Below are 22577 nucleotides of genomic sequence, written 5' to 3'. Positions count from 1 at the left end.
TTCATTCTCGGCTATGAAATCTCCCTGATTGAACGACTTCCCTAACAGTCACAGCTGTTAGTGTTCATGATTGCCCTAATAGGATTATATCAACATGGTGTGTTTCTTGTAATATTAATTATTTTTGCAGTACAGTTGATAATATCAGCAGAAATCTATTAAAGAACCTCAGCAGCGTGGAAAAATGTCCCTGCTTCCTGCGGTCGGGTCACGTGAAGGGCACTGGTGTTAAAAATAGTTAATATTAGCCGCAGCCGCAACGACGACTGCACCATTAGTTCTGCGCCGAAGCCTTGACAGAGGTCGCGTTGCGCACACAACCGTGTGCAAAACAGGTTCAGGTGCAACGCGGAGGCGAGTCCACCCTACGGCTCAATTAGCGCCGATAATCTCATCCTCGGTCTTCTATTAATCAGAAGCAGAAGAAGGACTTCACACAGGATGCAGGGCTCCTGCAAGGCTCATGGGAGCGACGTTGAGGAGGGAGCAAATCAATGGGAGGCGTCCCATAATGAGAGGCCGCTGCTCGGAGAGCCGATGAAACCATGCCAACGGAGCAGGGACATTGTCAAAGGTCAGACCCGGGAGAGGGAGAGAGGGAATCGTTACAGGTCGATCGATACTGATTGACGTCGGCAGGAGACGATCGAGTGCGCAAAGCGACGCAAGAAGTGCGGCTTTGTCGGGGCGTCAGTCAGAGCGCGAGAGCAGCTGAAGCGTGTACTGTGAGGTGGCCACAGGAGATGAGAAATAGAAGTAAATTATTGATGATTTATTACACGTTCTCATGCTTGACATTCTGAGAATTCCTCTTTTCACTCTCAAAACACTCTTCAACACACAAACAACACGCATTCTTGCTAGCAAAACAGACCCAGAGGTAGTTTTTTCACTTTTTGTGTGCATGCAGAGAGTCTCCTGAAGCTGCGATCATGTCTAAGTGCAGTCTGTGGGATGGAGTGGTATTGTTACGCTACACTGGGTGTCCTGACCGCCATCCTCAGCTTCACGATGGACCTCGGCGTAACAAAACTGCTGAGAGGTGAGCACACTTACACACTTCACACCGATCATTATCATTATTATTATTATAATTATTTTTTGCTTCTATGTCTCTGCTGGCTTTCAGCTCACCAGTGGCTTTACACCAAGCTGGAGGGCCATAGTCTGCTGCAGTTCTGCTGCTGGACGCTTTACCCAGCATGCCTCTGTGCAGTCGCTGCGTCTTTCTGCGACAACGTCTGTCCCGCCTCCACAGGTTTGTCTGGCATGTTATTCGGTGGCGCAGGGCTTAGCGCTGCCGCTAGTTATGAGCTAACATTGGTTTTGCTGAAAAAAACAAAAAAAGCATTGCTTTTCTGAATCTGTGAACATCTGCAGCTGACTCATATGTGATGCAACTCCAAATTCAAACTTGTCAACTTTGTGGGCTGCAACTTATTCCCTTAGAATACAAACAGGACCACATATAAATGCAAATGAGTGTTGCTGCTCAACGTGAGGACAGCAACGTTTATCGGGCAGAAATGGTGATTCATGCTGCCGTCACTGACAGAAACAACTTATCCACACAGTGAAGTATTAGATTGCTCTGGCTGAATAGCGTCTATTATTAAAAACATGCACAATTACAAAAATTGTTGCGTTACGGGTAATTTCATTTTGGTGCTTGCATTTTTTTTTTTAGCTGCCCTTTGCTTTGGGGAAACTAGCTGCTCCGAGTAATTTCAATTTAACAGGAGGATGTATTGTCAAAGCAGATAATGGCCAACCCCATCGCCACAAGGTAACTGAGGGAAATATTGCATCTATTTTTCACCAGCCAAGCAGCTCCAGCAGGAAGGAGAACACAACATTCTGCTGCTGCTCTGGCTTCACTGTGTCTTATTTTGGGCATCATTTTTTTTTTTTTTTTTCATCTGTGGCATCAGGAAAAATATCAGCCTAAAGTGCAGGCATCTTCTGCTATATTTATTCTAAGGTTGGTGTTTTTTTTGCACTTCCTGTCCGTTCCCATCTGAGGTAAATGGCATTGAGAAAAGTCAAGTGCGATCTTATCTTTCCTTATCGCCGCTTGCTAAAGTGAGACATATACAGCATGAAAAGTCAGCTTTGATTTTTATCTGAAAAAACATTGAGCCTCACAGCAGCTGTTTTCTTTGGTGAAGGTGTGAGTGTGTGTGTGTGTGTGTGTGTGTGTGTGTGTGCGTGCGTGTGTGTGTGTGTATGTGTGCTCGCGCAGAACCGGACGGGAGAAATTTATGCAATATGATATGAACGATAAGCAAACTTATTCTGCACCCGCGCACTAGGCCCCGACCTTGCCAAGGAGCTGGTTGGCTGAGATTTGCAACGTGACATCCTGCACATCGCCTTAAGAAAGCTCCAATCCGAACCAATCGGCAATTTCCACACTCGGAAGGGCATTTTGTCTTAATTTGTCAAAAGTTTATTTTACTGGCCCAGCCGGCAGCGAACAAATCTGATTGGTCTGCTTGGAATGAGGCAGACTGCTCATCCTATCACTGCGTTTCCTGTGGAATATTTAGTTGCAGGTTTGAACCCGAATCAGCTCACCATATTTTTGTCACATGACCCGTCTCTTACATCAACCTGTTCTGCAGACAACATTGTTTTTCAGGGGGATTTAGAGTTAACAGGGCTAAAAAAAACAACAACAACAACAAAAACCTCCTCTCATTTGTTCAGTCAGTGCCGCCTCATCTGGTGTCCTCGTTTGTCCCCAGGCTCTGGTATCCCCGAAGTGAGAACCATGCTGGCTGGTATCGAGCTGCCTCATTATTTGACTCTGACTAACATGTTTACCAAGTTCCTGGGCCTCACCTGCACACTGGCGGCCGGCAGCACTGTCTTCTTGGGGAAAGTGGTGAGAGCCAGTCAGCCTCTCTGAAAATGTGCTGCGGTTCTGTAAAACTGTTGGCTGCTGGTGTCTCTGTGAGCTGCGGCAACAACAAGGTGTTATTGTTCTTTTTTGTTTCTCAAAGGGTCCATTTGTGCACATTTCCACCATGGCTGCAGCCTACCTGAGCAAGCTCTGCACCCTGATACAGGCTGATAACAAGGTGAAGGTGCTGTTAAGTACAGGTACCCGAAAAATTAGAATATCAGGTAAAAGTTGTTTTATTTTGGCAATTTAACGTAAAAGATGAAACCAACAAATTTTATGGAGCCATTACACGCAAATTGACATCTCTCAAGCAGTTCCTTGTTGTAACTTTGCTGATTAAGATTTTCAGTTTATTGAAACCACAAACCCACAAACTTATTTTTCTGAATATTTTTGAATTTGAGGGTTTTTTTTAAGCTGCAAGACCTGATCAGCAAAATCCAAAGAAATAAAAACTTGAAATATATTGATTTGCATATTATTTGTTGGATAAGAATAAAAACAAAAAAAAAAACAAGTGCCAAATTTGTTTTTAATTAATGAGACTCAATCAGAGAATTTACTAAAGCAATAATGAAAAGCAAAACATTGAGGCATTTAGACAAGGAGGTGAAAAGAAGCAACATTATTACTAGGTTGCTCTTCTACGCAATGCTTTGCAATACCACTTTGCACCTCAAGAGGCGCTAACTGGCCTGTGAAGAGACGCTTTAAACCTTGTGGGTGCTTAATTGCATTGCAGAAATCTTGATTGTAAAGCACTAACAGCAAGAATCTTCATGAAACAAATGAAAAATTACATAAACAACAGAATGAAAAAAAGTCATTTTCAGGAGCGAGCTGATGGACAGATGCTGGTCGTAGCTGCTGCAGTCGGAGTTGCCAGCTGCTTCGGAGCGCCCATCAGTGGTGAGAGAGTGCTTTTCAGACACCAGGCCATGCATTTACTCTTTGGTCCGTCCTCGCGCCTCTGCTGCTCATCTCCTCTCACTTCTGTCTTCCTAGTGTTCTCTCTCCTCGCAGCATTTGTTATTTCTATGATGATGGTGATGATGATGATGGTGGTGGTGGTGGTGGTGGTGGTGGTCGTGATTGTTGTTGTTTGGGTCTCTTATTACACCAATTTATTTGACCATGTCAAAACACATGCTAATGTTTCAGCCTGATGGCCAAATAAATTAGTGTAATAAGTGACCTGTCTTCAAGATTTGTGGTTGCTTCCTCCTTGCTAATGAATATTGTTATCATTATTATCATTATTCTTATTCTTATTATTATTATTATTTGGAGCATTGTCAAGGGTTCGGCACCTCATACACAGATTCCACATGCACACTCGCACTGTGCGACAGACTGAATGCAGCCTTATTGCAACTTGCACATGACAGTGAAATGCCATCAATACATCTGCAATACATGCGCGGTTATGCATTCTGCGTGTGCCGAATCACAAACTTTTGTGCAATTCACAAATCAGTTTGTGCATATAATTGCAACCAAAGTGAATTCCAAGTATGCGACTGATTTCTATTAGGAGAATCTAGGCTTCCTGTTTGTTGTTTCCCCTCCCGCTAGGTGTTCTGTTCAGCGTGGAGGTGATGAGCTCCCACTTCGCCCTCCGACATTACCTGCCATGTTTCTTCTCGGCCGCCTGCGGAGCGCTGACCTTCCGCCTGTTCTCAGTGTGGAGTGGCGACGCAGGTGACGATCTACACTTGACCTCCCAGGGTCATTGGGGATGCAGGTGGGGGGAGGGGGGGGGGGGTCCTCCCTGCAGAGTAAACAAACCGAGAACATGAGCCGAGGACTTCGTGCAGAGACACCTTCCACATAAATCAACATTTCTCAGGGGTCTTTAGTCGCTGTATTATTTGTGTATAACAAGCCGTCAGGGACAGCCAGGCCTTCTCTGCTGGTCTAACAAAACCCGAGAACCGGGAGGTCCAGTGTCCACCACGGCGACCCCACGACGGCCGAAGGAGAAAATGAAGGTTAGGTTGCAGAATCATCTGCAAATTAAAATGTAAATAACGTGGCGCATTGGTGCAACAACATGTTCAGTTGTTAAATAACTTAGTAGTTCAATAGTTTGTTTCGTTCTCGCCTTGTTGGTCTCTCGTATGAATCGGTGACAATGCACAGTTTATTGTACAAGAATTGGACAAGGGTTTACAATCAGAGTGCAGATTGTGTTTTGAAGGAATCTCTCAAAATCGCCTTTTTTGTGAGTTTCGACAGTATCCATGGCCGTCTTAGAGTCCTTACACACCGGGCAATAGACCAATCATGTTTTAAATGATCTGGAAACTACGTTTTGCTCGACGGGGTCACCTATATGAACGTGATGTTATGTGTAAGTGTGATTCTCTATGGATTCTCGAGCCGTGGTGTCATATTGAGGGTAATGGTAAGGGTTGCTGGGGTGACTCTAGTATATTTGCCTCCACAGAGACTCTCCAGGCCTTGTTCAAAACCTATTACCCCGGGACTCTACCTTTCTACCCGCTGGAGGTTCTTCTGTTTGCCCTCCTCGGGTGCGTTGACACCACAAAGGAAGCTATTTCTTTATCCATACAATACTTTTAATGTCCACTAAGACTAAGGTATCTCGCCAACAGGCTGCTGTGCGGCGCCGTCAGCTGCTGTTTCCTCTGCTGCCACCGCCGGATGCTGAGCTACGCCAAAGCGAACCGCGGCCTCGTCAGGATGCTGACCACGGAGTGAGTTTGCCAGACTGCGTTCTCACAGTAAACTTAAGACAGCTGACCTGATGATACATTGTATTTATCCGATTGAGAAAACAAAAACAGGATTGTGCTTGTTTTTATTATTATTATTTGCCTCTCTGTAGGAAGGCCGTGTACTCTGGTGTGGTGGCCTTCGCACTGGCAGCCGTCACTTTTCCTGAATCCATCGGTTCATACATGGCCTCCCAGGTGGGATATAAGGAATTGTGATCGTCCGTGAATCCATGTGGTCATATTAGTCCAGTGTTATCTATCATGGCTGAGGTGCTGGAGTCAATCCCAGCTCTCTAACAGGCGTCATCGCCAGTTCATTTGGAGGCAACGCAGAGAGACAACATCCACACTCACACCTACGCAGGAGTTGCCAATAACCTTTATATGTCTCATGTGTCTGCTGGAGGAAGCCGGAGCTCACGCAGGGAAAACCATGCAGACACAGGGAGAAACTTCAAACCTTCCCAAAGTAAACCCTCTTCCTGTGAGGCCACATACTGCTGCGCATCACATAGCTTCGCATTACATGCTAGATTGTTGCCAAACGAAGCAGAATAACAATGCGGTGCTCACGGATGAATTATTTGGGCCGTTTGTTGCGTTGAGGTTTGAGTTCTTCCGTACGTCTACGATCAGAACACGCAATTTGCCGACGATTCGCACAAAAGGAAAATAACGCCGGTCCTCAGTATGTCCGTCGCTTTGTCTCTTTGTGTTGTTTCCTCTATGTGTGAAGACAACAATGTGCGTATCACTCAATGTTCCACAGCACACCATGAGGCAGCTGCTCACGTCCTTGCTGGAGAGCAGGCAGTGGAGCTCTCCGCCCCAGAACGCATCTGTTCATTCGTCATTAGAGTGGAGCTCGTCGGGCGGCCCCGCTCTCCTCTCGCTGCTCATCTTTCTCCTCATGAAGGTACACAACCAAAGAGCCAATTAGGGGGTCTTTTATCTCTGCAGCGATACCATCAGTGACGAGTCCCACCTTTTCCTCCCATTCCCGCGGCTGCCACTCTCCCATAATTGGCTTTTATTTTGTAGAACGAGTCAGCGAGCAAAAGACCTCTTTTTTTGCTTTTGCTTTTTTTTTTTTTTACCTCTCGTGCTGAATTGTTTGGTGGAACCTTGATGCGCTCACTTACAGCGGCGCTGCAGGTTGAAACCAGCGGGCAGCCGGTGGTCTTGACCGCCAGCCGGCCAATGTTTGCCTCAGTGGTCGGGATCAGAAGTTCCATCAGCCTCCCGCGAAGCTGTCATTTCAGGCTGCAGGTGAAGACTAATCAAGTCATTGTCACTGAGGAAATAGCAGTCAAATGAAAAAAAACAACAACAAAAAACAAGTGAAAATTCTGTCACCTAGGCCCGCTTTGATCCAACTTTGATTTCTTCCAAAACAGTCGAGTGGAGCAAATAAAATCTGTGTGCAGCTTCCTGAGCAGGTGCGGACCTCACAGCTTGTGAGTCTCGATGCTGAGCAGTCGGTCTGTCCGTCTGTCTGCAGATGTGGATGCTGATCCTTGCCTGCACTCTGCCTCTGCCGGCTGGTTACTTCATGCCAGTGTTTATCTACGGTGAGTGGCTGTAGAGCTCTGTATTTTTTACAAAAAAAAAACCCACACACAACCAAAAACTGGGAGTTGCTTATGACAACGGTTTGGTTTTCCAGGGGGAGCTCTGGGCCGTTTACTTGGAGAAGGAGCCGCGTGTGTGTGTCCCTCGGGCCGCTGGTGCTCCTCCATAAATCCTGGAGGCTACGCGCTGGCCGGTATGAGAACTTTCACCGTGGTCGACGTCAGGATACAAAAGCTTTTTTCTCTTGCCGTGCAGGTGCAGCGGCCTTCTCTGGGGCGGCGACGCACACCTTGTCTCCGGCTCTGCTGGCCGTGGAGCTGACGGGTCAGTTCAGCCACGCCGCGCCCGTCCTCCTCGCCACCCTGCTGGCCAACGCCGTGGCCCGTGCCGGGCGACGCCCGTCGTTCTACGACGCAGTCGCCATCAGCAAGAAGCTGCCGCACCTGCCCTCCCTGAAGAAGGAACGCCCCCAGTGAGTGCATGAAGCCAGGTCGCTCCAAACTAGTGCCTGCGTGCAAATGGATCACCCCCTAGTGGTTGGCTGTGATATAGGTTGTCACCTATATCACCTATATGAGAAACAAAAAAGTACCCGTCAAACATTTTTGTCATGAACAAATAAGCAGCAGGCAGACGGACCGACGAGCTGAGCGCTTTAGCTAATGGTGGGGTTCAGGCGAGGAGAAACGACACAGGTGAGACGCATTAAAATCAGTTTACAGGCCTGTTTGTTGTTTCCTTGACAGCAGCGGTGCAGGTTGCTGTTTGGCCGAGCTGCCGGCATCGATCTGGAACTCCATCAGAGAGCCGCAGAAGCAGGCGTTCTCAATTTAGGGATTAAACACTGAGCCACTTGTTGTTGTTGCTCCTTGCACTTAATTCCAAAATCCATGCGCTGTCACTCTTTCGAGGATAAAAGGCCCGTGGGTGTTGGATTTGAGGCGGAGAGTACGACCTGCGAGACAAAGAAGAAACAGATTGCAAGAGGAAGTCAAAAAAAAGACTCACCGTTTAAAAGACAAAGAAACAACAACAAAAATTTAATCTGCTCTCGCTCCTTCCACTGGGCTGGACTGATGAATTCATTGGTGACGCACTCGAAAACCAAAGGGTTTTCTCCCCATCGGAGCCGCCCGCCGCTGATGAGTCAGCCTTGAGTGTCGTCGAGCCAATTAGCCTGAGATCAATGGCTCAACTCTCCCGCAGCGGCTCTGGCCTGCAGGTGTGATGTGACTCACTGTGTTCGCAGGCTCACCGACACACCTGTCGGCCAGCTTTTGAGAGGGAAGCCGCTGCAGCTTCGGAAAACAGCCGGAGTTGCCGAGGTCCAGCGGGCCGTCAACGCCAGTTTGGATGCAGAAATCCCCCTGGTGGACTCGCACGGTTTGCACACCATCACAGCAATGAGTATTCTGCACTTAGGTTCTTAAATTTGATCCCTTTGCTAATTGAACTATCCTCAAAGCCTTATAAATCTTCATGAAGAAATATATTTAGTCCACTGTTTAAAGCCTCCTTCAAAACAAACAGCATGATCTTAGCGTCCTGCAAAATTTGACCCTCACATTTTTAGAAAGGTGGTCTTAGTAGGTGGCGCCAACACCTGACTGGGGTGTGTCGTCACTATCCCGGTAGAGGACTCAGTGCCCTCTGTGACATCACAAACGGATGACAGCAGGATCTATGCTTTGACACACACCCTTGGAGCAAGGGAAAGGCATTATGACTGGAAAACAACATTAAAGTGAATTTTGCATGATATGACAACTTTCAGGAGTCACGATCTGTTGTTGCACATCACAAAAAAGACACAAGGGCTTTGCCACAAGGCTGGTTGGGCCCCCCAAAAGTGTCAAGCGCTTGATGTTCAAACACAGTGATGGAAGTGCAAAGAGGCTCTGAAAATAGGCATGAAAGTGACGACGGGAGCGGGAAAAAAGCATTTCCATTTAGAGAGTTTCCAATCCGGCTGCCGGTTCAAGGAGCTGACAAGTGTGAAGAAGCAGTCAGTCATTCAGACAGTCAGTGAGCCGGCAGAGCCGTTCAGCAGCAATCACATGGATGAAATTTCTGTGTTGGCAGATGACTCACAGCCTGCCGGAGAGCCGCACTCACTCTGGAGCCGCACGGGAATGTGCAAGGAATGAGAAATTCTGTCTCTCTCTCTCTCTCTCTCTCTCTCTCTCTCTCTCTCTCTCTCTCACTCTGTCTAATCTCCTGTTACAGAGTCGCAGACACCTCTGGGCTTCGCTCTTCGATCCGACCTGCTGAAGTTCCTGCGTGGCGGTGAGACCGAGGTGCCAGGTGCAGTCAGACAGGTAGCTGCAGGCTGCGGAAACAAAGCGGAGGCGTGATAACTGTCTGCGGCCGTCAAGGGGCCGGACGAGGGAGGGGCCTCGCATCCTTTGTCGGTCCCTAAATTTCAGGTTCATGGACCTAATATGGGATTTAAGGATTTTCTTCAAAGTCGGGCTGCAAGCAAATAACAGTAAAAAAGTAAAAAAAAACCACTTTAAATTAGCCCTTCTGGTCGATATATGGAAAGCAGAAAAAATATGGTGAAATAGGAATAATATCTGACCTTTAAAAACGCACAGAACAAAACCTACAAATGCCCTTTTTCATTGTTTCCATCTGCAGGATCGATAAGCCACACACAAACATTCGGGGGGTTGGGGATGGAATATTTGCCTCCTATTGTGAGCCAGTCTTGTAATTCTGCAGATGTTGTGCACACTCTGTGGACATGACAACAATGCGACTCTGGGAAAAATGAATTAAATATGCCAGACGTTGTGTCTCACGTGCGTTGTGCAGACTCTGGATGAGGTGTGTCGCATTCACCCGCCGTCAGTCCTGCTGTCACCCAGCGCCACCGTTCAGCAGGTAGGAGGACTAGAAAGAAACATTATTCCTATGATTGTCATTATTATTATTGTCAATGATATTGTCTCCAGTCTGTTGTTGCGGGTGGAAGTGGAGGTTAATGAAGAGCTTGGGCTGTTGAGAAATATCCATCAACGCCTTCATGGCTCATTTACACCTTGTCTCCATTTTCCCTTTTTCTTTTTTTAATCCAGTCACACATCGACGTAAAAAACGGAACAGAAATGCCGACTGACGTCCCGAGAAAACATATTGTTGTTGTTGAAGCTTCATGTGCTCTTCCAGGCTTACAGGGTTCTGACCGTGGTAGGATCCCAGCCGCTGTTCGTGGTCGACCAGGGGAAGCTGCTGGGATTCATTACCTGGCGAGAGGTAATAATAGAGGAATCCGGTAGAAACCATATTCACACGCAAGGTCAAATCTTGATTCACAATGTTTTAAAGCAGCTGTGAAGCTCAACCTTTGTTACAGCTGGACCAGAGTTGGTTGATGATGATTGTTTTCATTAATGCTTAACCACAGTTGTGTTTTTTTTTTTTTTTTTTCCTTTGCTCCTTTCTGTGTCCTTTTTCTGCTTTGTGGCACCAGATGAAGAGGATGATGGAGGATCTGGCCAAAGAGGTCTGAGGGAGGAATTCAAGCCCACTTCTCCACCTCTTAGAGCAGAACTCCATCCACCTCGGTCCCATTAACTGTAACACAAGGCCGACTTTAACAAGATGCCGCCTCTCCATTTTTCTTTTCCTTTTATCCCTTTTGTACATTCGCAACATTTGCACATGAACGAACCCATTATTAGCCAGAAGCCCCAGTGATCAGGGCTCATTAGAAGGTGTAATTAGCAGGACCTCAGTGAGTCGAGGAGTTCACACAAAGCACAGCTCTTGGTTTGGTCCGGTCCAGTCAGAACAATACGCAGGCGGGATGTAAACAAAAGGCCAAGAAGCAGCCGCTAAATCCATTAACCCAACGTGGCCCCAGCTGGTGGCTTTAATCCCTGCAGACACGTCTGTTTACTCTGTGTAATCCGGCAAAGGCAGCTTCTGTTTGTCAGTTTGGCACTAATTAAAATGACTGTGCAGTAATGTCCTCGTGTGAGTTTTATGGGATGCGTTGGGGCTCTGAACGTAGACATTCACAGGTTTCATCTCTTGTACCAATTGGTGCTGAGATAAAAAAAAAAAAAAAAAAACCTCTAATGGACGTTAAAGGCCCAGTTTGTTTTCTGACTTCACTGGTGACAGGTAATGGAAACAAAATTATCTGACTTTACATCTAAATAAACATCTATATTGACAAATGGAGCAGGTAGATCATGTGATAATTGTTGAAAAAAATAAAGAAAAACACAATGCTGGCTGACTTTAGGAAAGCGTGAAAGCTTTTCAAACTGGAGCAATTCCTCAAGAGGTGACACGTATTGTTCAAAGGCTTCAAGATTAGCTTGTCTTTAAAGAAAACCACTTAAGATGGTCTGACTGAAATCAGAACTATATGCACCCCTCTGCAGATCCAGCAGTCGTAGTCTGCTGGTTAAAAAAAACCCAAATGCACTAAGTACTGATGCACTCCAGGATTTTCTGACAAGTTGTAAATTCAACAGTGACATTCTCTTTACATCTGCTGTTTTTGTCATATTTTTACTTTTGACATTCTGTGGAAGGAGTTTTGTTTCATACCAGCAGTCGACAGACTGTTTGTTTTAAATTTAAAACCACCCAGATTCCTCATGAGTCTCACTTCGTCTCTCTTTCTCAAACACACACGCTCCACCTCCCTCCCTCTTTCTCACCAACCTGCCGCTCTCAGACGCGGCAGTGTGAATAAAAGCTAATCATAGATGGACTGTGGCGTGTAATTGCTTTCCTCACAAAAGAGTTCTCATTCCCAGACCCTGATGAATCAGGTTTCTTGAAGGAAAGATGCATTTTTTTGTTTTTGTCCTGGCAGTTTTGTTTCCGATTGTCACTATTGAGATATTTTGTTTGATTTAAAAAAAAAAAAAAAAAAAAATCACAAAGGTTACAGCGACATTTACCAAAAGAGATGTTTTATGACAAGATATTTACAGCAGAGTAGCAGAGTTGTGTTCACGGATCAGTTCCACGTGTAAAAACAACAAAGCTCAAGGTCCCACGTTACACCTCTGTTCTTGATTTTTCATCCCAGACTCCAGTGGAGCAGCCCGATTATCCAAGAAGCTCTCTTTAACCCTCTGTTTACAGAAACACTCAATTACAGGTTCTTACTGAAACTGGTGTGTTGTAGGATCTTCCACGTGTTTGAAGGGGGATGAAAAGAGGCCTTTATGACGTCACAAAGGGCTGATTTCCATCACTGAGGGATTGAACACTTTCTGAAACATGGAGCAAGCAACGGATGGAGTTCAGTGACAGGTTAGAGTCACATATTGTTCAGAATCATTGGTAAATTGGAATTTAGAATAATATGGACCCTTTAATGTACATTTACTTGGAACAAAACATGGAGAGTCCTTCTTTCTTTAATATTCAGAGCGGCAGACGTCTGAACCTGTGGGATCGTGAGGAGGTTCAGGCACTCAGACGTCTCCCAACAATTCATCTGAGGAAATGTCTCTTCAGAGACGGCTGCCTCGATTTTCTTTATGTTCTCTTCTTCACCCCCCCCCCATCAGTCATTGCTGGTGATTGAAGCCCAGGTTCGCTCTCCCGGTTTCCCGTCAGGCCTAGTTGTAGAAAACATCATCCTCAGACAGAGAGCTGCTGTCCACGTGGCGGACGGCGCCCTCGGTGGCAGTGGCAGCGCCGTCCTGTTGGCTGGGGGAAACGGAGTCGACCACCGGCTGAGGCGCCGCCTGCGCCGCCATCCTGCTGCCGCCAGCGGTGGCGTACGCCTGGCAATGGAGGTCGTACAGGTGCTGGGGGACGCCGAGGCCTGCAGCGTCCAGCAGGAACTGGGACAGGAAGTGGCTCGGTGCCGCTGAGGAGGGACAACGGGTTTCACTTAACAACGGCTTTGCACTTCTTGACACGAAAATAAATAAAAATGACGAGACTTGCAATTAAACGGCTCGGTGGCACGATGAGGGAGCACTGGCGATGCATTTAGTCCTGTTGATTGGATTATAAAGATATTAAAAAGTAAGGCGTCAGAGTCAGACGCTGCAGGGCTGCACAGGACGAGGAACCATGAGAGAGAGAGATTGGTTTAATATCTTTTATCATTATATTTATTCATTACTCTGAAAATCTTATTTATCTTTTTCCAAGACACCATTTATTGCTGCTACTGTTGCGACAGCGCCACCGCACGGTGTCGTCACAGGCTGCAAATATCCGACTCGATGTTGCTCCCCGTCTGCTTCAGTTAGACGTCTCCTCCTTTACATGCAGCACGATTCACTGGTATATGGCAGCACTCGGCCTGCCGCAATCGCATGCAGTAAATGAAGAAAGTGTTTCTTCTTGAAGTGGGTGTGCGTGCACTCTGCTCCTTTCTCGTGTTTCTGGGAGCTCCAGACCTGCAGGCCAGCTTCAAGCCATCGGGTTGTTTCATGCAGCCCACCAGACCATAATAGTTGTGTGAATGTGATTGTGGTCTGTGTAACGTGACCTCAGTCATAAAGAGTCATAAAATCTCCCACAATGCACTTGATTCCAGTGTTTTCACATCAACGTTTCCAATAAATGAAACTGAGAAATTGCCCGAAAAAAATCATTCTTAAAATGTCGACGAGGACAAAAGGGGATGAAGAATATTGTATAAAACGAAGGTGATTTAATTTGAAAGTTTGGGATAAAGTGGATGTAATAACTTACATAACTGTTTGATGAATTTTGTCTTTGGTATATTGGTATTTGGTATTTATTTAAAGTTTGATCTTTGCTAAACAGAGTAGCATGGTTTTGTTAACCTGATTAAAGGGTTTATAGTAGCACAGAGTTCAGAGAATCAGCCGTTTGCTTTTTGTGTGCTAACATAAATTTTTGCATCATTGCAAACACACAACATTGGTAACACAAAGCAGCAATCCTGGATTCACGGGCTGGAGACACGTTTTGTTGTAAGAATACCTTGTTAAGGCCGTTGTTTGCGATGAACGGGTGACGTGTCTGAGTCCGTGTTGTGTTCTCACCTTGCACGCTGGTCGTGGGCTCGTCCACGCAGTCGTCCATGGACCACACACTCATGGCTGCCTCGGCCAGCGCAAACTGCTCCGCCACCCCTGAGAGGAAAACGATCAACAAAAGAAAACATCACACCGTCAGGTCCCTCTGATTTTTTTTTTTTTTTATGTATTTTTTTTTATAAAAGCCAACCTTCCCTTGTAGTTTTCATCACCACCAGACTGCCGTCTCAAACAAAGGGAAATCAAATAAGCTCGGGAGAATCGAGTCAGCATCACGGGACGTCATAAAGGAACATCGACTTTCACCGTGAGCCAATCAAACAAACACAAAAAGGCCCCCTGAGGGACGTGAGCGCCACTTCATCTCGGCTGACCTCATCTCAGCCGCCTTAAATTCATTCCAGCACCGCCACCGCCGCCGCCGCCTCACCTGCAGCGAAACGAGCCTCCTTGATCTCGTCCGTCATCTGGGAGTAGAACTGCTCGTCCTCCTGCAGGTCGGCGCCCATTCCCCCCCAGCCTCTGCCACCTTTGCCCCTGGCGCCGCTCCAGCCTCCCGTTGCGTCGCGGCCGCCACCGCCTCCCCAGCCCTTCCACTCAATCAGGTGAGCCACTCTCCCCTGGGCCATGGCCGTCGGCTTGGTGATGTGCTCCTTCACGGTGGCCACCAGGCCTGCAGGAGGAGAGATCAGTAGAATCAACCGCTTCAATCAAGATTGTTTTAATTTAGTTTGTTCACTCATTTTGTTCACTCTGTTTCCCGAGAGATTCATTTCTGCTGCTGCTGCTGCTAGTCTCCAATAAACACTTCAATATATTGTAAATATTCTTCATGGCAGTGTAAGAACGCCTGAGGGAAATAAAAAGAGTCGCTTTGAGAGTGTCTTGGGAGGTTGAACTTTGATTTAAAAATGATAATACATTGATTTTGACCCAGTTCATATGTGCATCATGAAGTCGAAATGCTAACAGGCTAGTATGCTGTTCACTAATATTCTTGCCACATCTTCAAACAAAACATCATTTTCCTCAAGTCCCGCAGCTGTCAAGTCATATCACAAGCCTTCATCACAGCGATTACATCCATCTGAATCAGACAGACAAACACCCATTGTTGCCCCAAATTGACTCTTGTCGAGCAGTAATGAATGCGCCGTGTCCCATATCAGCATTAATGTTATTCATAACCTGTGGAACGACTGTGCAGACCCACAGAAAGGCCCTAATTTATTTTAATCACAAGAGATAAGGGCAGAAAGGTCGGGAGGAATAAAGAGTTTGGATTGAAGATGACAGCCAGCAGACTGGAGCACAATCAAAGGGACGGAAAAGCAAATGTTGAAAGGGCACCGGCGGAGGACGATGAGGAAAGGTTACAGCGGGAAGTTAACAGAGGCAAATGTTGTCATGGGGAGGAGGAAAGATGAAGAACAGAATCTTGTGGGATGGAGAGAGAGAGCGATAGCAAGAGAGAGAAAGCGCCTGTATGCTAACGAGAGCCGAAGAACTCATCACGCCGCCTTATTTTCAGCGCTGAGGTGCTCAACACAATTCTAAAATGTTCTCCATTGTCATTGGCCTTGTGTATTCTTTCAGCTGCGAGGGAAGCAGCCGCTGTGAGGTGTCTTCACAAAACAAAGAAGAAGAAATACAGGAAGTGGCCAGCTGTGGCTAAGAAGATTAGCTCGGATGCAGCAATGGATTTTCAGAAGATTTGAGCATTTTTACATCAAAAGACAAGGGAAAGACGGACACATGATGACATCAGGATAATGACCGTGCCGTTTATTGATTGTACCGCACGAAACATTGTGAGATAAATGTGGCCACTAGTAGAAAATCAATGCTAGCTTGTTCAAATAATGCCCGCTGCTTTGAGACTAAAGGTAGCCCGCGATCAATTCTGACAGTCAGAAATTTGCAATAACCATTTGTGGCTGACACGACATGACACATCCTTTCATTCCTGCCGAGCAGTATGGCATGCTGGGAAGGTTGTTTAAAATCGCACAATGTGCAGCTGCTCCCTATAGCGTCACCGTTCGCATTAATAGAAAGCAGTGAGCTGTTGCTGTCTGGGTGAAAAATCCGATTTGAGTGCTTTTCTATGGCTCTCCTACTGCCTGTTAAATTGATGGATGTTTGCAATAAACATATCAGGAAAGTTTTTTTTCCCCGACATGTTGTTTTGAGTTACACTATCTGTACTGCAGCAGGAAATCAAAGTGATCTGTGGCTCCCACAGAATGTGCAGTTTGATTGTTTGGGAAGCTCCGTCTTCTGAACATTCAGCGCAATGAATCAACGCCACAACAACCGGTTGGGTTGCTTCCATTGTCGTATATCATGGAAGAGTTTTTATCCAATCATATTTCAGCTGGCTTGTGTTTTCAGGTTCTATGAAATCTGCGTTAGGCCTGCAGGACCGACAAAGAAGGCTCCTGTCTGCTGTAAGTGAACAGACCTCAGTTAGTTGCGACAGCCAATCGGATCTCAAGTCTGTGATGCCACGGACAGCTAGCTGGCTTTACTTCACGCATACGCGTCCTGCGATTGGATAAGCCCAGAGAGCCTTTAAGACTTTACCCAACCCGCAGATCCGGTGGCAACCACGACAAACCTGCAGCAGCTGCAGAAGGAAACTATGTTTTGCTCAACTAGGCCACCTATATGAAGGTGAATGTGTGTTCAAGTGTGATCCTCTATGGATTCTCAAGCCATAGTGTCATGTTTCATATGACTAAATATGACGTCAATGATGGTCTCCTATGAACCCTGTGAGTTAATGCTGCAGATTGTGTTCAATGTGTAGGTTTAGACCGATCATGTTTTAATTTCTGCAGTTCTTCCTCCTAAATGTGATCCCATCAGTGGCATCTGCAGGCGGTCTCCCCTGTAACTCCTCCTCTGAGTCTGCTTGTTTGTTTGCAGCTAAAAATTTGGATGAGATTCCGTCGAATTCTAATTCATTTTCGTCTCTACTTTATAATAACAAACCATTGTGTGGTTGCTCTTTTCATGTTTCATTGCACATTTTACCCCCCTTTTGTTGTTTCTGCCTTGAATCTATACAATTTTCTTGCCAACTGTTGAATAAATAATGAAAAAAATCCATTTTATGCCCCCGGGTAAAAATTCTGCACGGGCTTCAGAGAAACAAATCTGTGTTAGCGGAGCTCCATATGGGCGCGATGACACCCCGTGTTTGCTCATCTGTCCTTGTTTGTTATTCCGCTCCGTCTCCTAGCGGCACCCAGCAGGGGCTCTGTCGTCACATGATACGAGGTGGTCTGCTCCAACGCGGCCACTTTATACTTGTGGCCCGCATCGACAGGTGTTTACACTCAGTCAGAGCAGAAAACAATGACGCGGGAGAGAAAAGCATCTTGTGCGAGTGGCAGCCGAGAGACACGTTGACAGACTGTTGCCACAGAAAGTGCCAGTGTTGACTGATTTTGTTTTTAACATTCAGCATTAGTTACACTCACTTGTCTAATTTTGTATTCATAATGCAAAAAGCGCAACAAGTTACTAATTTGTTCGAATTGAACTCAACGGACTCCAGCTGAAATGAACTAAAGTGAAGTGCTGAAAACACCTGGAGACTGAATCAGAGCCGGTCTGAGTCTCTCAGCAATGACGACGACGGTGTCAAACGATTAGCGATGCGGCTGCACTGTGAGGTCGAAGCGCTGGCGGAATTGAAGTTTCTGCCTCCAGCTGAGCCAAATTCACCCTGAATAGCGGCGTCTCTGCCGGCAGCTACACTCTGTGACTTAAGAGTGTTTTTTCAAATTAAGCGATGATTGACAGCCAATTAAATCCTGGAGCAATGCTAGCAGGTCCATTTTTTTTAGTTTAACTGCTCAAATTCTGTTGCTCTCCTGATGCAGGTGTCACCCGTGTGTGTGTGTGTGTGTGTCCACACTTTCTGCTGGCAAAAGTTCAGCAAAGGCACAAGCCCTCGACTGATATAATTAACCTCCTGCAGGTGCAAAGGAAGGCAAAGAGGAAATACACAGGAAGTGGTGGGAAGTCACGTCATGAAGAAGAGAGGACGCAGCAGCAGGGAAACCAATCAAATCAGGGGAGGGAGAACGTGCATTTGTGTGTTTGTGTGTTCGTGTGTGGACTGACGTTAAGTGCACGTGTAGGAAGGGACGACTATGAGCAGGAGAAGAAGGGAAATGACATTAGGGGCCTCCCGCGGCTCCTGAAGTCACTTCCCAGCATGCCGCTTTTCCCCTCCGCTGCCGCGTGAAGCGTGTGTGTCAGTCGTCAGTCTCACCCATCAGGGAGGAGGTGGCCAGCGCCCCGACGTCATAGCCGCCCCTTTTGTCCGCCACGCGGCCGTTGGAGGGGTTCTGAGCATCCTGGAGCGGAAGAGAGAGCAAAGTTCAGGCCCGGTCAGAGCCGCGGTCGAGACGTTTCAAATAGATCTGGGAAGGTGTTGTTTCTCTAAATAGGGAGTCGCTGACTCGCTGCGGTGTGGCTGCTGCCTCTCCAGGGAGCAGAGGAGGTGGGAGAGAGTCTCCGCCTGGCATTTCCAGCCAGAGATAAAAAACAAAACAAAAAACAAAATATAACGGCACACAGCCAACAGAGACGTCCCGCGACTATAAGCAGTCAGTCCTGGAGCTCACTGCTGCTGCTGCTGCTGCTGCTTTTTTTAAAAAGAGGCCCAGAGTGACGATAACTGCCAGCGTCTCTGCCAGCCCTGCAGGTCCGAAGGGAAGGAGATGAAAGCGTATATGGAGAACCTGAAACGGCTCCGATCGGAACTGCACCTCAGACTAAAAAAATGAATGCGTTTGTCTTGTTTCATTTTGCAAATGAGCGTTCATCCTGACACATGAAGTGCATCAGGTCTGCCTCCAACAGCATTCTGCATCACAGATAGTTTAACATCAAATTAGCAACGGTTATAAAAAGGTCCCACATAATAATAATAATAATAATAATAATAATAATAATAATAATAATAATAATAATAATAATAATAATAATACGTCTTTTTTAACATGTCTTTTTGAACATGCACAGCCTGGCAATCTCTCCTTTGTGATGTCACAAAGGGCCCTCCCCCTCCTCCCTCAAGGTCTCTGACTTGCACGCCCCACCTCCTCTTAAACATATGGTGCAGGAGGGCGTCAGTTTTGGCAGGGCGCTGTAAACATTGGGCTCAATATGCCGTTTCCTGCAGATCTTGGCGGAGAGGAAGAACCCTGGAGCGGGAAATGCATTTAGCGTGGCTTTTGTCAGGTGTTTTATTATTAGCATCATTATGAATTTTCCTTTCACAGCGCTCAGGAGAGCAGGCGGTGTGTGTGCTTGTGTGTCTGTGTGCAGAAACACACTTGGTGATGTGCCCCGCAGCCGTCGTTCCAGATGCTGGAGGGGGAAATAAAAGCGGCTCCTTGGCCTCCTTTGGAAAACTGATTAAAGTCTCCGCCGACTGGGCGAAGGCGAAATAGCCTCCGCTTTTGGGATTAATTTTAAAAGAGCAAAAAGGCGGCGGATGTAATCCAGCTGCGATAAGGTAAGAGCGCAGATGGCGGTGGAGGTTTTTTTCTGTGACGGGAACAGGACGATTTTTTGGCAATTTCTCTTCTTCATCATCAGAAACACACAATCAATGACGTCTCAGCGGCGCCAGACGCAGTGATATCTTTGTTCAAAATCACACAAAGGATTATATTTGACTGCCGAGGACATTGACGTTAAACATTGGTAAAAATGCAGCAAAGTCTGGTGTATCCACTGTCGGGGTGAGAAGCAGGAAGTTTCACCTGCGGGAAGGTGTGAAGGAGCGTCACAGAGTGAGTTTGAGGTGTGAAAGAGACGTTTGAGAGGAAATATGTCACGTCTTCTTGAATGCAGACTCATATGTACGCGTACAATAAGCCCTGCAAGTAAACTTCCCATTCCATCGGCTGACGAAGAGCAGCTGAGCAAGAGTGGTTTTGCAAGGGGAAGATCCCAGAAAGTTCAGAAAGTTGCAGCAAGTTTGAGCTAAACACACAGGAATGGCTATCGGTGCTTTGTGACGTCACAAAGGGCAGTGATACCGAACTAAAACCTCATCTGGGTTGGTGACACCATTTGATGTTTCATCTGGCCACAAAGTTTTTTTTTCCAGGATGCTGTGAACAGCTTTGTTAAATATGCTGTTTTGAGGAGACTACTCACAGGAAACGCATGCTTATTATCTTGCAGGGTACAGCTTTTTGGAACTCCGTGTCCCATGACACAAATAAGGTATAAACACATGAAGGAAGGAATGAATGAAGGACGGTTGTGGACGAGTTCACCTTGGCTGAGTTGGTCTGAGCCTCAGCTAGCTGCTCCTGCACGGCAGTCATTGGACAGCGGAACTCTGTGGAGAAGCACACGCCCAATTTAGAGTCACGCTGAATCGGTGTGTGTGTGTGTGTGTGTACATGTGTGTGTATATGCGGTCAAGTGTCAGAGCTAAAGGATGAGTCGCCTCTGGCAACGAGGGGTCAAACGAGGCTCACAGTGGGAGGAGGAGGAGTGAGCGGAGCAAGAGAGAGAGAGAGACACACAATTAAATTTGAGATTTGAATTCAAGTGTCCCTGCATATTTTCTCTCTAATTGATGGAGACAGGGTTCCCATTAATGAGGGCAGGAAGTGGAGGGAGAGGCTCCATTTGCATCGTATGAAAGGTCAATGGAGACGCACGCACGCCAACAATCACAATGCACGCGCACACAGGTTGGGCTTTCCCCCGCCGTCGCCTGTCGCAAAGACAATTTGCATGACGGTGCCATAAAGACGTCACAGCTCGCAGCCACAGGAGGCACGAGACATATCCATTTCATTAAGGTCTTGGGCCGCTGCTGCTGCTGCTGCTGCTGGTCTCTGGACGCCAGTAACAGGTCAAGAAACTCATCTTCATTCCTGAAGCAATCAGCTGTTCTTGCCAGGTTAAATCCCTGCTGGGCTCTCAATTTCTCCATCTTTCTCTCTCTCACACACACACACACTTAAAGACTCACAGGACGCTAATATCAGGTCAAGAAACACATCCTGACTACTGAACCAATCTGTTTTTCCAGTTGGGGTAAATCCCTGCTGGACACTCAATTTCTCTCTCAGTCATACGCGTCCTCACGTACACACACACACACACACACACACACACACACACACACACACACACACACACACAGCTGTCTTATCAGTTTGTTCCGCTGCCAGCCCTCTCTTTCTCTCTCTCTTTTCTGTCAACGGCTTCAAAGAGCATCGCTCAGACAGTCACAGCAACAATGAATGACTTTGTCTGGCGAAGCAGCGACAACCCCCATGGCAAAATAAATAAATAAATAAATAAATAAATAAACACAGGAAGAGTGGGAATTTAAAGTACGGGCTGAGAATGTGCTAATGAGGGAGTTTGAAGCTCAAAACCAACCCTCGTGTTTCGCTGCAGACATTTTCAATTTTTTTTCTGACGCAACAAAGCAGCTGCGGCTGAGACGCGGTCCGAGACGTTCACATGCGGCTCACGCCGCACACGTTCAAGTCGCAACAGGTTGCCGTTTGATCTTCCGCAACCTCCGCTGATCCGATGATAACACCCCCGCACGCCCCACTCCTTTCCCCTGCCCCCCCAGCAATCAGCCTCCAGCGACGAGCTCACATACAGAGCACGTGAAAAAAAGTTTCCAGGTTGTCGCGCTCGCAGCCAACGCAGCCTCATCCAATCGTTCGTGCAGCCGCGCCGGCAGGAAGAGCGCTTCTCATCTGGTGGACCGTTGAGACTGGGTTGCAGGGGGAATGGAACCGGCAACCACACACACTCAGGGCACGCACTAACAGGTGGGCTCCGGCACTGACCTTTGTGACCTTTGCAGAGGCAGGCACCCATGGTGTCGCGACGGCCGGGCAGTTATCTGTTCACCATGGCGGGCTGGAGGGCGAGGCGCAGGTGGAGGTGGACGAGCAGAGGACGACGTAGCCGAGGAGGCAGAGTGGAAGCAGGAGGATGCACTGACGGGCTTCTTCAGCTGAGGAGAGAGTTGAAAAGAGAGAGGGTGAGAAAGAGAGAGAGAGGGAGAGAGAGAGAGAGAGAGGTGGGGGAGGGAGAGACGGGGGAGAAAATCGAGGGAAATCCGTGAACGATTTTAAATCCCCTCCCCTCTGTTTTCCTCTACTCTCCTCCCACTCCACTCTTCTCCTGCAGCCCATGCAGAACCTATGTATGTATTGATCTGGAATCTATGTATTGATCTGGCTATCTGTACATTCTATCTATCTATCTATCTAACTTATCTATCTATCCATCCACCACATGGAGGTGAGTGTCTGAGGAATTGTACTGAGTCGTAATGAG

At 47.0% G+C, this 22577-nt stretch overlaps 2 protein-coding genes and 1 long non-coding RNA gene across 3 annotated transcripts; 1 reads left to right on the top strand and 2 right to left on the bottom strand.

The window, feature by feature from the left end:
• Window positions 1-404: 404 nt before the first annotated feature.
• clcnk (chloride channel K) lies at window positions 405-10847 on the top strand. Its single transcript, XM_076026486.1, has 18 exons — window positions 405-574; window positions 911-1258; window positions 2748-2887; window positions 3006-3083; window positions 3742-3825; window positions 4453-4609; window positions 5358-5442; window positions 5512-5628; window positions 5760-5844; window positions 6419-6565; window positions 7151-7220; window positions 7316-7414; window positions 7477-7693; window positions 8471-8604; window positions 9448-9539; window positions 10039-10107; window positions 10393-10479; window positions 10697-10847. Exons 1-18 carry the CDS (start codon window positions 442-444, stop codon window positions 10733-10735), a joined length of 2181 nt encoding a protein of 726 aa, XP_075882601.1. The 5' UTR covers window positions 405-441; the 3' UTR covers window positions 10736-10847.
• LOC142888306 (uncharacterized) lies at window positions 9401-11937 on the bottom strand. Its single transcript, XR_012926681.1, has 4 exons — window positions 10569-11937; window positions 10399-10469; window positions 10026-10116; window positions 9401-9550 (listed from the first exon to the last, which is right to left on the bottom strand). It is a non-coding gene; the product is annotated as an uncharacterized LOC142888306 (long non-coding RNA).
• Window positions 11938-12138: 201 nt separating this feature from the next.
• fam131c (family with sequence similarity 131 member C) lies at window positions 12139-22270 on the bottom strand. Its single transcript, XM_076026036.1, has 6 exons — window positions 22082-22270; window positions 20531-20595; window positions 18508-18592; window positions 14650-14892; window positions 14226-14315; window positions 12139-13069 (listed from the first exon to the last, which is right to left on the bottom strand). The coding sequence occupies exons 1-6, from the start codon at window positions 22110-22112 to the stop codon at window positions 12816-12818; spliced, it is 768 nt and encodes a 255-aa protein (XP_075882151.1). The 5' UTR covers window positions 22113-22270; the 3' UTR covers window positions 12139-12815.
• Window positions 22271-22577: the final 307 nt, after the last annotated feature.

Source organism: Nelusetta ayraudi, unplaced genomic scaffold, assembly GCF_046127955.1.
Source record: "Nelusetta ayraudi isolate G7.1 ecotype Tasmania unplaced genomic scaffold, CSIRO-AGI_Nayr_v1 ptg000019l, whole genome shotgun sequence".
Taxonomy (NCBI): Eukaryota; Metazoa; Chordata; class Actinopteri; order Tetraodontiformes; family Monacanthidae; genus Nelusetta; species Nelusetta ayraudi.
Note: the sequence above shows the minus strand (reverse complement) of the source record. Positions and strands in the feature narration are given on the sequence as shown.